Source organism: Manis pentadactyla, chromosome 8 (assembly GCF_030020395.1).
Source record: "Manis pentadactyla isolate mManPen7 chromosome 8, mManPen7.hap1, whole genome shotgun sequence".
Classification (NCBI taxonomy): Eukaryota; Metazoa; Chordata; class Mammalia; order Pholidota; family Manidae; genus Manis; species Manis pentadactyla.
In genome coordinates this window covers 60,766,533-60,778,872 of record NC_080026.1, presented here as the reverse complement: position 1 = coordinate 60,778,872, position 12,340 = coordinate 60,766,533, and the positions used below count along the sequence as shown (strand labels likewise).

The window sequence follows — 12,340 nt, the reverse complement described above, 5'->3', positions numbered from 1 at the left end:
GATATGCCTCTGATGTTTCCAATAATCAAAAAGGGAGACTGTATTTTTGGGTACAGACAGACTGATTTCTTTCAAGACAAAAAGACTTCCTGGATGGTATCTTTTTTGGGTTTAACATAGGAACACATAGTGAATAACCTTCCAGTGACAGTCGTGGAGTGAGTGCTTAAAACTACCTCAGTGGGCGTAAAAGGGGAAAAGAGACGGTTCAGGCAGCCAATTTTATAGTGTTCTTGTTTGATCCTGATGTAAAACCTAGTGAATGAATGGCCTGCATGCTTCTTACAGAAACTCTCCATAACTAATTTATTTTAACCAGGTGTATATATTGATGGTCCAATGGTAAATTCTCTGGGACCTGAGCTTCTCAGTCAAATTTTATCCTAGAGCATTCTGCCTTGGCTCTTCCTCTCCATTTTTCAGAATCTATCCATGTGAAGGTCCTGAAGACGTAATTGTAGTTGCTTTCCTTGAACAAGTGCTGTATTTCCTTACTGAGTTCTCTCTTCTGGGAAGTCTCCTTTATCCAATTCTGAGAGCACTTTTCTGAAGACTCTTTCTTGGAGTTCTTCTCATTGTGCTCCCTAGTTTGGTTCTAAGTTTTCAACCTTTGCCTACCAGTTTTCTAGCTTTATCTCTATATGCACATTAAAAATATATGTAGATAGTTGAACAATGCTTTTTGTTTTGAGTAATTTTTAAAAGTATGTAAATTATCTTAATGTATGTACATTTTCTCCCTAATTCACCAGTAAGTTTAGATCTGTCCATATGTAATTCATTCCATTTGATACTGTATTTTTTTCCATTGCATGGCTACACTATATTCTAAAAACCACATTTTATTGGTTGGCATTTAGGAAATTTCCATTTTTCACTATTACAAGCAATGCTGCTATGAATACCCTTGTTGTTATGTCTACGCAAATGCAAGTGTACCTCTAGACTCTAGAGCAGTGTTTCTCAAAGTGAGGTTCTTTGGCAGGAAGCATCACCTGGAAACTTGTTTGCAATGCAGATTCTCATGCCTCATCCCAAGCCAATTGGAAGAAAAGTTCTAGGCGTTAGTCTGTTTTAACAAGGTGTCCATGTGATGCTGATACCCACTAAGTTTAAGGACCGCACTGCCTGAGAGTCCTATGACTAATTTTCTGAATCATAGGATATGAGGGTTTCTAATTTTTCTAGGTACATTGTTGTTCATTAGATGACTACTTTTCCTCCCTCCTCTCTAGATATAAATGTTGTTTCTATGCTAATATGGAAAAAATAATTTTTATTTGTTTATTGAAGTGCAGCTTTCATAAATTATGGTTTTTCAGGTTGTTTTCTTTTACTGAGTTTTGTAAGAATTCTCTTTTTTAAATGGCAATCTTTTCATTGTTACTAATGATCTTCTCTCAGTATGCATTTTGTCTTGTAAGGGTATCCTTTACAAAACTTTAATATTGTGATACAACCCTTTTGTGTCTTGTATTTTTGATTCTTGTTTTTCTTACCTCAGGGGCCCAATTAAACTTTTCTATATTTTACCTAAAATTTTTTTTTAAATTTAAAATTTAAATTGAAACACTTAAATTAAAAATATATATTTCTTAATCCATGTAGAATTTTTTTTAATGTGATGAAAGGCTCTAATTTTATATTTGTCCATCTGTAAAAAATAAGCAGCATGATAAAAGGATAACACTCCTGACCAAGGACCTACCAGACAGATCTGAATGGGAATGCCTGCCGTGTTTCTTCATCATGCATACTGCCTGCTTTGGACTGAGGTGGATTTTGTCATGGTCACAAAGTATCTCCTGAGCCTTATTTTATTAAAAATGAGAGTTTAATTTTTCCAAATGCCTTCTTAACATTTTTATGGGGATGATGATATAATTTTTCTTTTTAGATCTGTTGAACTACATTTCCACAATACTTAATCACTAATCTTTGTGTTCTGAAACAAGCCCCAATTGATCAAAAGTGTTCTTTTAATGAACTGCATAATTCTGTTTTTCTGTATGGACATTCTTTTTGTAAACTTGTCTATAGTGTTCTTAAAAATGTTTAATCTGTTCCTTTTTATTCCTAATAGTTTTTCATTTGTGCCTTTAAAAATTTTTTTTGGACTATTTTTATCACAGATAGGTATTTTATTAGTCTCTTAAGGAAACAGTTTTTGGTTTCATTGATTTCTCACTATAATTTTCATTAATTTCTACTTTTACCTTTATTCCTTCAGCTGTCTTTGGTTAGAGACTGTTTTTTTTCTAACATTTTGTTGAAGGTGACTTTATTTATTTAGTATTTGCATTTAAGGATATAATTTCCCTCTATTTGCCGCTGTACCTGCAAAGCCCAATTATCAACATGTAGTGCTTAATTTTGTTTTTTTTCTACATGTTTCATTTTCTTTTCTGATGCCTTCTTTGGTCAATAAATTAAGTGTATTTTATTTCTATATGCATAGTAGATATATAGAAAAGTCCATAGGTCTTAAGTATGGAGCTGAATGAGTTTTTACAAATCCAGTGTACATAACTAACACATAGGTCAAAACAAACATTCTAGCACTCCTAAAATTTCCTTGTGCCCCTCTCACAATCCCTAATACCACCATGCTGTTTCATTTACATAGAATCTGTGGCTTCAGTGGTGGAGTTGAGTGGTGAAGTGACAAGACCATCTGGCTCTTAAAGCCTAATCTACTGTCAGACTCTTTACAAGGAAAAGTTTGCCAATCCCTAGATTAGTTTGTTAAATTGTTAGTGTGTTGGTATTATTTAACCAATAATTGCTTAAAATTAATTTTTCTACTCCAAGGCCATGAAGATAATCTCCTTTGTTATTTTAAAAATATTTTTTGTTTTGGCTTTCACATTTATGCCTATTTTAATGGAATTGATGTTTACTTTTGTAGGAAGTAGACATCAGGTTACTTTTTTACAATATGAGTTACCGAGAATCATTTTTGAAAAAGACTATTCTCACTTTTGCAGTGTGATACATGTCATAATAATGTATGCATCTATGTCTGGGTCTTTCTTGGACTCCACTCTGTTCCATTCATTTATTTGTCTCTTTTTATGCCAGCATTTAATATATATGTTTAGTGATATATGTCCTTCCACATATTTTCTTCTTCAGCCAGAACCTGGCTCCCCTTGGCCCTTTGCATTCCCATATAAATATTGCTAGTATTCACAAAATAATATGCTGGGGCTTCTTTGGAATAGAATTGAATCTATAAATAAATTTGGAAAAAATTGCTTATTTTTGGATAGTGAATTTTTAAATCCATGAACAGGTATATTTCCTCCATTTATGTAAATCTGTAGTTATTTAAAATTTGTATAGAATCCTTGCACACCCATTGCTAAATTATTTCTATTATTTCTATTTATTAATATAAATATAACTTAAATTTTACCTCCTAGTTTATTGTGATAAGGTGTTTTTTTAGATATTGACCTTGTATCCACCAATTTTCTGCACTAATTTATTACAACAAATAACTTATCTCTATATTATTTAAATTTTCTGTATATATCAATATGTAATCTGGGAATGATGTTCCTATTTATCTCTTCCAATTCTATTTTTTTTTTTAATGAAATTTTTTTAATGGTTACCATCACAGGATGTAAAAAGTACCCAACCATTTATAGGTAAAAGTCCTTACTCCACCCTGTCTTCTCAGAGGCAAACAACAGTACCATTTCTTTTGCACCCTTCCACAGGTACGGTATGCAGACACAAGCAGATAAACATACCGTCTTCTCCTTTATTTTGCACAGATGGTTAACACACCACATATGCAGTTCCACATTCTGCTTTTTTTCACTTAAAAAACAGACCCTATTGAGTCTCACACCAGGATGTGAGGAGCAGCCTCATTCTTCCCTGTGGCTGCACAGGTGTCAACAGAAAACCCAGAGCTACCACGAAGACGTTCAGTCCTCATTCACTTACTGCGCGCCAGATGCATCCTGGGGGACTTACACTCGTCTGCCTGTTATGACAGCCCTGAGGGATGATCATTATCTTTCTTTTTTTTTTATTTTTATTTTGGTATCATTAATCTATAATTACATGAAGGACATTATGTTTACCAGGCTACCCCCTTCACCAAGTCCCCCCCACATCCTCGTTCACAGTCACTGTCCATCAACATAGTAAGATGCTGTAGAATCACTACCTGTCTTCTCTGTGTTGCACAGCCCTCCCCTTGCCCCCCCAACACTATACCTGCTAATCATAATGCCCCCTTTCTTTTCTTCCCGCCCTTATCCCTCCCTTCCCACCCATCCTCCCCAGTCCCTTTCCCTTTGGTAACTATTAGTCCCTTCTTGGGTTCTGTGCTTCTGCTGCTGTTTTGTTCCTTCAGTTTTCTTTTGTTCTTATACTCCACATATGAGTGAGATCATTTGGACTTTTCTTTCTCCATCTGGCTTATTTCACTGAGCATAATACCCTCTAGCTCCATCCATGTTGTTGCGAATGGTGTCTCTTCCAATTCTTAATCCTTTTTTTCTGTATTTTGTGTTGCTAGATCCTCCAATATATAATGTTGAGTAGAAGCAAGAGTGGGCTTCCTCATCTTGATTGTGTTCTCAAGGGGAAAAATTTCTTTTCAATGTGATTTTTGCTGTTTGATTGCTTTTTAAATTTTTATCACATCAAAGATGTCCCATTCTATTCCTAGTTATTAAAAGTTTTGTCTTTTTTTTTTCATGAGTGCCTGTTAAATTTTAGTAAATGGTTGTTAACATCTATTGAAATCATATGCTTTGTTTCCTTTGTTTTTTAAATTGGTGAATTACATTAATTTTCAAATGTAGAACCTAACTAGATATCCCTAAAATTAATCTGAGTCGTGTTATACTTTCTATATATTACTGGCTTTAGTTTGTTAATATTTTGCTTAGGATTTTTGCATCTCTGTCTATGAGAGAGATTGAGTTGTAAGTTTTTTTAGAGTGTATATTCTTGTTAGGTTTTATTATCAAGGTGATGTTGAATTCATAACATGAATTCTTGAGTATTTCTTCTTTCTTACGAGATTTAGTTTAAAAAAATTTTTTTACTTTTTGGCTGTATCTCATAGGTTTTGATGTGTTGTATATTTGATAATTCATTAAAAAAATTTCTCTGTTTAGAAATGTAGCTCTTAATTTGTAAACATTGGAAAATTTTCTACTTAACCTTTCTGTTACTAATTGCTATCTTAAACACTGTAAAAAAGAACATTCTCTGTATGATGCCAAATCTTTGAAGTTTGTTGAAATCTGCTTTGTTGCCCAAACTGTGGTCAACTTTGGTACAAAAGGTCTGTGTAGATTTGAGAAGTATGTTCTGCAATTTGGGGTGCATTTTTCTCCTTTGAAGTTAATGTTTCCTTTATTTTTGGCTGCTTTGTTTTCCATTTATCTTCAGTCTTCTTTATAGTATTCAGTTCTCTTTGTGAAATCCTCCATTTTGTCATCTTTTCCCCTTCATCATTTTCATCATAGTTGCTAAATCCATTTCAGATAATTCCAGTATCTGTAGCTCCTGTATCTAACTTTGAATTTTTGGAAAAAATATACTAGGTCATTTTTTTTTTTGAACACCTGTCATGGACTGTTTTAAGTGTTTGGAGTACATATTGTGAACAGAATAATCTGCTTTTCTGGAAGCTGTTTGGAATCTGGAGTGTGCTGGTTGAACATGCTGAATTACTCTTTTAATAGACTATTGTGAATTGGGTTTGCCAAAGTTTCTTTAGAATATTGTTATCAGAATTAAATGAGAAAGTGAACTGTTCTTGAAAAATAGTATTGGTATTGGTTTTGATATTTGAATAGTTTGGTATTGAGTTTATGATAGTTAACAAGTATTTTTCTGTGGTATGGGGTGTTTACATGGCTTGTCATGTTTCTGGCACTGGTGACTTTTCCATGGTATATTGTCAAGATCCTCAATTGATTATTAAGTCATATTTCTGGTTATTGGTCTTCAGACCAATTTTCTGTCTCTTTCTAAGTCAATTTTGGTAGCTCCTTACAGTTTCTAAAGAAAACATCTATTCCAGGTTTTCATATAATATTCTCTTTTGTTTTCCTACCTCCTATATTTTTGTGGATACATGAGTGTGTCTTAATCAGAGTGTCCTTGTACTTAGTTTTTTCCTTGTTTGGCTTTTGTGGTATTTTGTGCCAAAAAAAAACCCAAAAAACTCTTTTTTTTTTGGAGAAACATCTTTGCTTGTTTTATTCATTTGGCCCTTAATATTACCTTATCTGATAGAAATATGGCCAGACCTACTTTTATTTTGCCTTTATTTTCTGCAACTTATTTGATATTTGCCCATCATTTTAAGTTCATAATTGATCTTTTCTCACAAATAACCTGTGGCAGATTTTGTTTTCAAATCAGGTAATATCTGTCAATAAGAAATTTAGCACATTCATAAGCCATCTTATAGCTCAGGTGTTTTTTTACAATTTACTATGTATATCTTGGTTTAACATCATTGATATTTTATATGTTTTACTTTATATTATAGTCTTTGTCATGCTTTCTGTTTCTTTACATTTTGTACTGCTGTTCAAATTTCTTTTTTTCTAATTTGGTGGATTGCTGCTTTCCAGTGCTGATTACCAGCACATTACTAACTGTTCATTGACTCTGTATTTTTATATTAAATAATGTTTTCTCCTCAGAATCTTTTGATTGTTCATTTCTCCTCTTCATCCAAGCTATAAAAGAACTTCAGATTTTATTTTTACATGTCACTCCCAAACAAGCTCCTTGGTTTTATGATTTTTCAGAAATTTTTGTTTAGTTCCATGAAAATATATTAGTTCTATTTGAGGAACTTAGTCAAGTGCGTAATTCCAAAACACACTTGTATTTTTTCTCAGTTCATTGATGTAAAATGCACATAACTTAAGCACCAAGCTTGATGGATTTTTATGTATGTATATACCCAAGTAATTACCACCCAGTATCCCAGTATCCCATAAGAGTCCCTGGTGTTGCAAGTTCATCATCATTCTGACTTCTGTTATTGTTGATTAGTTTTGCTTGTATGCTTGGCTTTCACTCAGTATAGTTTGCATGAGATTTATCCATTTTTCCCAATGTACCAGTTTTTCTTTCTCTTGCTATATAGTACTCTACTTTAGGATTATACTATAGTTCTCCCTTCTGTTGATGGACATTTGGACTGTCTTCAGGTTTTGGCTTTTATAAACAAAACAACATTTCCTTCAGGCCTTTTGTTTGGCAAAAACATTCATTTATGTTGGGTATATAACTAGGAGAGGAATTGCTACATAAAACTTTAGTAGAAATTCCCAAATATTTTTTCAAAGTACATATATTTATACTCCCACTGGCAAGTTATAAAGGCTCCAATTATTTCATGTTCTTGACAATATCTCCATTTGTTTTTTTCTGAGTTTTCCATCTTAGACATCTCTGTATAGGACATTGTGGCTATCATGTGAGAGTAGGGTGGGAGTAGGTACTAAATAGGGCATGAGGGAGCTTCTGGGTTTCAGGTAATGTTTGTTGATTGATCTGGATGCTGGTTATGTGGGTGTGCTCACTGGAAATTCATTTAGCCATTTGTACGCATAAGTACACTTTGCATTGTTTTGTGCATGTATTATCCTGCAACAAAATTACAAAATCACAAAGAGGTGACAGTGACAAATTTATTTTAAAAAGTCTCAAGAATATCATAAGGTAAGATTACTTATTTCATACGTAGCAGAATTTTTCTCCATGTTTTCTTCCTTAATTTTCTTATATCTGATCCTGTTTCCAAACATAAAGAAATGAATTGACATCAGTTTTTGATTAGTATGTTTAATAGTAGTTATGTATTTTTTTACTTCCAAATAATCAACAAAATATGTATATTTAAAGTGTATATTGTGATACCATGATATATGTATACATTGTGGAATGATTACCAAGACAAAGATAACTGACACCTCCATCACATCACATAGCTAACTCTTTTTTTTTTTTTGGTGATGGTGAGAAGTGCTTAAGATTTACTTTTGGCAACTTTCCAGCATACAATACTGCATTATTAATTGTAATCAACATGCTGTACATTGGATCCTCAGAACTTTGTCTTATAACCGAAAATTTATACCCTTTGACTTATATTACCCATGTCCCCCTCTCCCTCTCATGGCAACACGCATTTTATTCTTTGTTAATGTGAAATTGGCTTTCTTTTCTTTTAGATTCCACGTATAAGTTATATAGTATTTATATTTCTCTGTATGACTTAACCAGTTGGCATAATGCTTTCAAGGTCCACCCACATCATTGCAAATGGCAGGATTTCCTTTATTTTCATATAGCTGAGTAATATTCCATACATATATAAATATACACCCCCTCTCCTCCCCGCATTTTCTTTACTCTGTTGATGGATACTTAGGCTGTTTCCATGTCTTGGCTATTGTAAATAATGCTGCAATGAACATGGGGGTACAGGTATTTCTTTGGGATAGTGATTTCATTTCTTTTGGATTTATACCTGGAAATGGGATTGCTGGATCTAATAGCAGTTTTATTTGTAATTTACTGAGGAACTGCCATGGTGTTTTTCATAGTGGCTGAGAAAATTTATGTCCTCCCCCAGGGGAATGCACAAGGGCTCTTTTGTCTTCTATATCTTCAACAACACTTGTTATCTCTTGTTTTTTTCATATTAGCATTCTAACAGGTATGAGGTCATATCTCATTATAGTTTTGACTTGCATATCCTTTATGGTTAGTGATGTTGAACACCTTTTCATATACCTATTGGCCATTTGTACATTGTCTTTAGGAAAATGTTCAGGGCCTGGAGACTGAATTAATCACTAATGGCCAGTGATTTAATCAATCATGCCCATGTAATGAAGCTTCCATAAAAATCCTGAACTATGAGATTCAGAGAGCTTTTGAGCTGGTGAACACTTGGAGGTGCTGGGAGGTTAGTGTGCCCTGAGGGTGCATGGGCATTCTGTACTCCTCCCCCCATTAATTTCCCTATGTCTCTAATCTGGCTATCCTAAGTTGTATTTTTCATAATAAACCATTTATCTAGTAAACAAATATGTGAGCTTCTGTGTGTGTACTGTTGACAAATTTTTCAACCTTTACGTGGAAAATGTACTTAGAAGAATATTTTTGGTGGATTTAGAATTTTCTGGTGACATTTTTGTTAGCTTTTTAAAATGACTTTCCTTTTTGATTTTCTTACTTGCAAAACTGCCTATTCAAATTTTTGCCCACTATCTTCTGATTTCCATGGTTTCTATTGAAATGTTTGCTGTCAGTTTTATTATTGAGATGGCTTGCCTTTTCTCCCCTCATTAATTTATATAACTGTTTATATTAGAGATAGTATTTATTTGTTAGATATGTGTATTCTGAATGTTGTTTCCCACTCTGTGTTACATTTTTATTCTTTTTCTTTTGATAAGGTTAGGTTCTTAATACAGTATGATTAATATAAATTGTGTCCTGTTTGAGAAATCTTTGCTTTTCCTGAGGTCGTAAAAGTATTTCCTATGACATTTACTAAAATTTTTATTTTAGTTTGTAAATTTAGATCAGTTTGCTGCCCAAAATGGATTTCTACTTTCATTTAGGGTAGCAATAAATGCTTACAGTAATTAAGCCAGCACCATTTATTGAATTGATTGTCCTATTACTCGTGTCATTCTGCAGATGACCATGGGTCTGTTTTTGGACTCTCATCCATTCCATTTTCCATTTGAAAATCCTTATTCCTGTGTCACACTACCATAAAGGAATTTTCTGAAAGGTGGAAACAAAAATAACAATATATAGTTTTTAAAACTAAGAGATGATGATATGATCATATTAGTACAGAGAAGAGCATGATTAGAAAAAACTGGCAGACTAGAAATAGAAAGGAATTTCCTCAGTGTGATAAAGGATTTTTGCAAATACCTACAGCAAATATCACACTTATGGTCAAATATGGAAAGTGTAACTTAAAACTAAGACCATGATGAGGATGTCTGCTGTCTTCAATCCCAAAGTTCTTAGAGTAATATGGCAAAACAATAACACAGAAAACCCAAATAAAAGTATCCAAAATAGAGGTTTTAGAAACTGAATACAAGTTCACAATAACACATTTCAGACAATCAAAGAATTGTAAAGGTATAATTAATAGCATGAAAAATATGAAAATCTCTGCAAAGGAAATTATGAAATATAATGCAAGGAAATAAGGAAGATACAGATAAATGGAAGGATATAACAAATTCTTGGATAGGCTGCTCGATATAAAGATGTCAGTTCTTCCCATGCTGCATATAAATTCATAGTAATTTCAAACAAAATCACAGCAGATACTTTCTTGGATATTAGACTAGCTAATTCTAAAATATATGAAAATGCAAAGGCTAAGACAAGGGCTTGTCTGTAATAGACAAGACCATCTTGAAAAAAGACAGAAGAAATACATTTTGACAAGTATATATTGTATAATTATCAATTGAGCATATATAAGGATAATTATCAATATAACCTATCTAATGTTACATTGGTACATTAATAATGCCCCCTTCCCTTTTCCAAAAGAACTGCTTCTACAAATAAAAAATCTGGTCACATAATTCCAAAATATGCTCAAATTTCTCATTTGGGTCCCCATTCTCTATAACAGTGATCCCTAAAGTTCAATATAACAGTTTGATTGGATATCTATGTGTTCTAATGATATTTCAAATATAGGAGTTCCAAAATCTTTCACTTCTCATTTTCTCCACATCCTAATCATTGTTTCTGAATTGAAGGGTTAGAACCTAAAATATATATTACAGTGAAATAAAATATGCTATCTTTCTATATTTTCAAGTTTTAAGTATAGAATCAAAATTTGTAATAAATTTATTGATGGTTTAATTATATAAATTACAAATGTAAATGTAAGTTCTTAAAAATACTGTTCAAGGTGGAAATTGATCATATATTTTGGAGACTTTTAGTCTAAAATTAGTGTGTAGTTCATTCCCTCAATACCTCCATGACCCTTTCTTTCATCACAGCTCCAGGCTGTATTCTCAACTCCTCCTATGCTTTTTGCCCTTTTGCTCATTTTCTGAATGTGTTAGAGGCCATCTGCCTTTGCTTGTGCCTTGGTCCTATGTTCCTGAAAAACATAGTAAACAGTAGTCATGATGAGGATTAGTTCCCATACAGCTTTTTCCATGTCATCTCATTATGGACATTTCAGATTGGACAGAAATTCTGGGGATCAGTATCATTTAAGGATGTGACCGTGGGCTTTACCCAGGAGGAGTGGCAGCACCTGAATCCAACTCAGAGATCCCTGTACAGGGACGTGATGCTGGAGACCTACAGCCACCTCGTCTCAGTGGGTAAGGTCTGTTTATTATGCAATTCTAAATAGCATTTTTAAATTCTTTTAATTATGAAGCATAGGTACACTCTTTTGAGTTTAATGATATTTAAAATGAGAATTTAAGAGTCAGTGTTGATTTATCACTTTGGGGCACCAGGAGATTTGTGTTTACCTCTCCAGTAAAATGTTCAGTCATGCCTTCATTGAGTAGCTCTAGAGGTCCTCCTCTTTTAGAATCCCTGAAGTTGGTCTTAAGTCCTAAATTATTTCACTGTGACAGGTTATTGTGTTACCAAACCAGAGGTGATCTTCAGGCTGGAGCAAGGAGAGGAGCCATGGATACTGGAGGAAGAATTCCAAAGCCAGACCCATCCAAGTGAGCTAATGTATAATGCACAGATGAGCATTAGGGATTTATTATTTCTCAGTGGTTAATTCAGAAGTTGACAACTTTGAAATATTTTTTCAAGAGTGTCTCTTTAGAAGTCCTAATCCTTGGAAGTGAGCGAGAATACTGGTTTTTGTATTTGTACTCACAAAAAATGTTCCTTTTGATTTGCTTTTTGAATGTTTACCTTTCTTAAATCTATCAGCAGCCCAGTCTTTGCCCACTTCATCTATACTGCTGTTTTTCTTGGTTACTCTACATCTCTGAAAGTAATTTAAGTTGCCCACCTTATCTCTATTTACTCTGCATTCCTGCTATTATCAGGCTTTCTTTCGTGTGCTCATTTTTTGACTCAAATAATTTTTGAGTACTGAAAGCTGAAAGTATAATAGTGAAAAAAAATGTGTGTCGTAATGAGTTTATATAAGTAATTCTAATGGTGAACAGTTACATAAAATGATGCTCAACATCACTAATCATCAGGGAAATGTAAATCAAAACCACAATTAGATGGAATGTTACACTACTTTAAATGGCGAGCATCAAGAAGACGAGATAACCAGTGCTGG

The 12,340-nt window shown here is 33.4% G+C and overlaps 1 protein-coding gene across 8 annotated transcripts in view; it reads left to right on the top strand.

Moving 5' to 3' along the window:
- The window catches only part of LOC118929359 (zinc finger protein 33B), a 93,535-nt gene that overhangs the window by 40,946 nt on the left and 40,249 nt on the right, over nucleotides 1-12,340 (top strand). For 7 of the 8 annotated variants that reach the window (XM_036919386.2, XM_057505790.1, XM_057505789.1 and 4 more), the window contains 2 exons: nucleotides 11,255-11,399; nucleotides 11,664-11,759. In XM_036919386.2, coding sequence (XP_036775281.2) covers nucleotides 11,366-11,399; nucleotides 11,664-11,759 — 130 coding nt within the window. In that variant the 5' untranslated portion in view covers nucleotides 11,255-11,365. The remainder of the gene's footprint in view (nucleotides 1-11,254; nucleotides 11,400-11,663; nucleotides 11,760-12,340) is intronic. The other variant, XM_057505791.1, reaches the window with a different exon arrangement.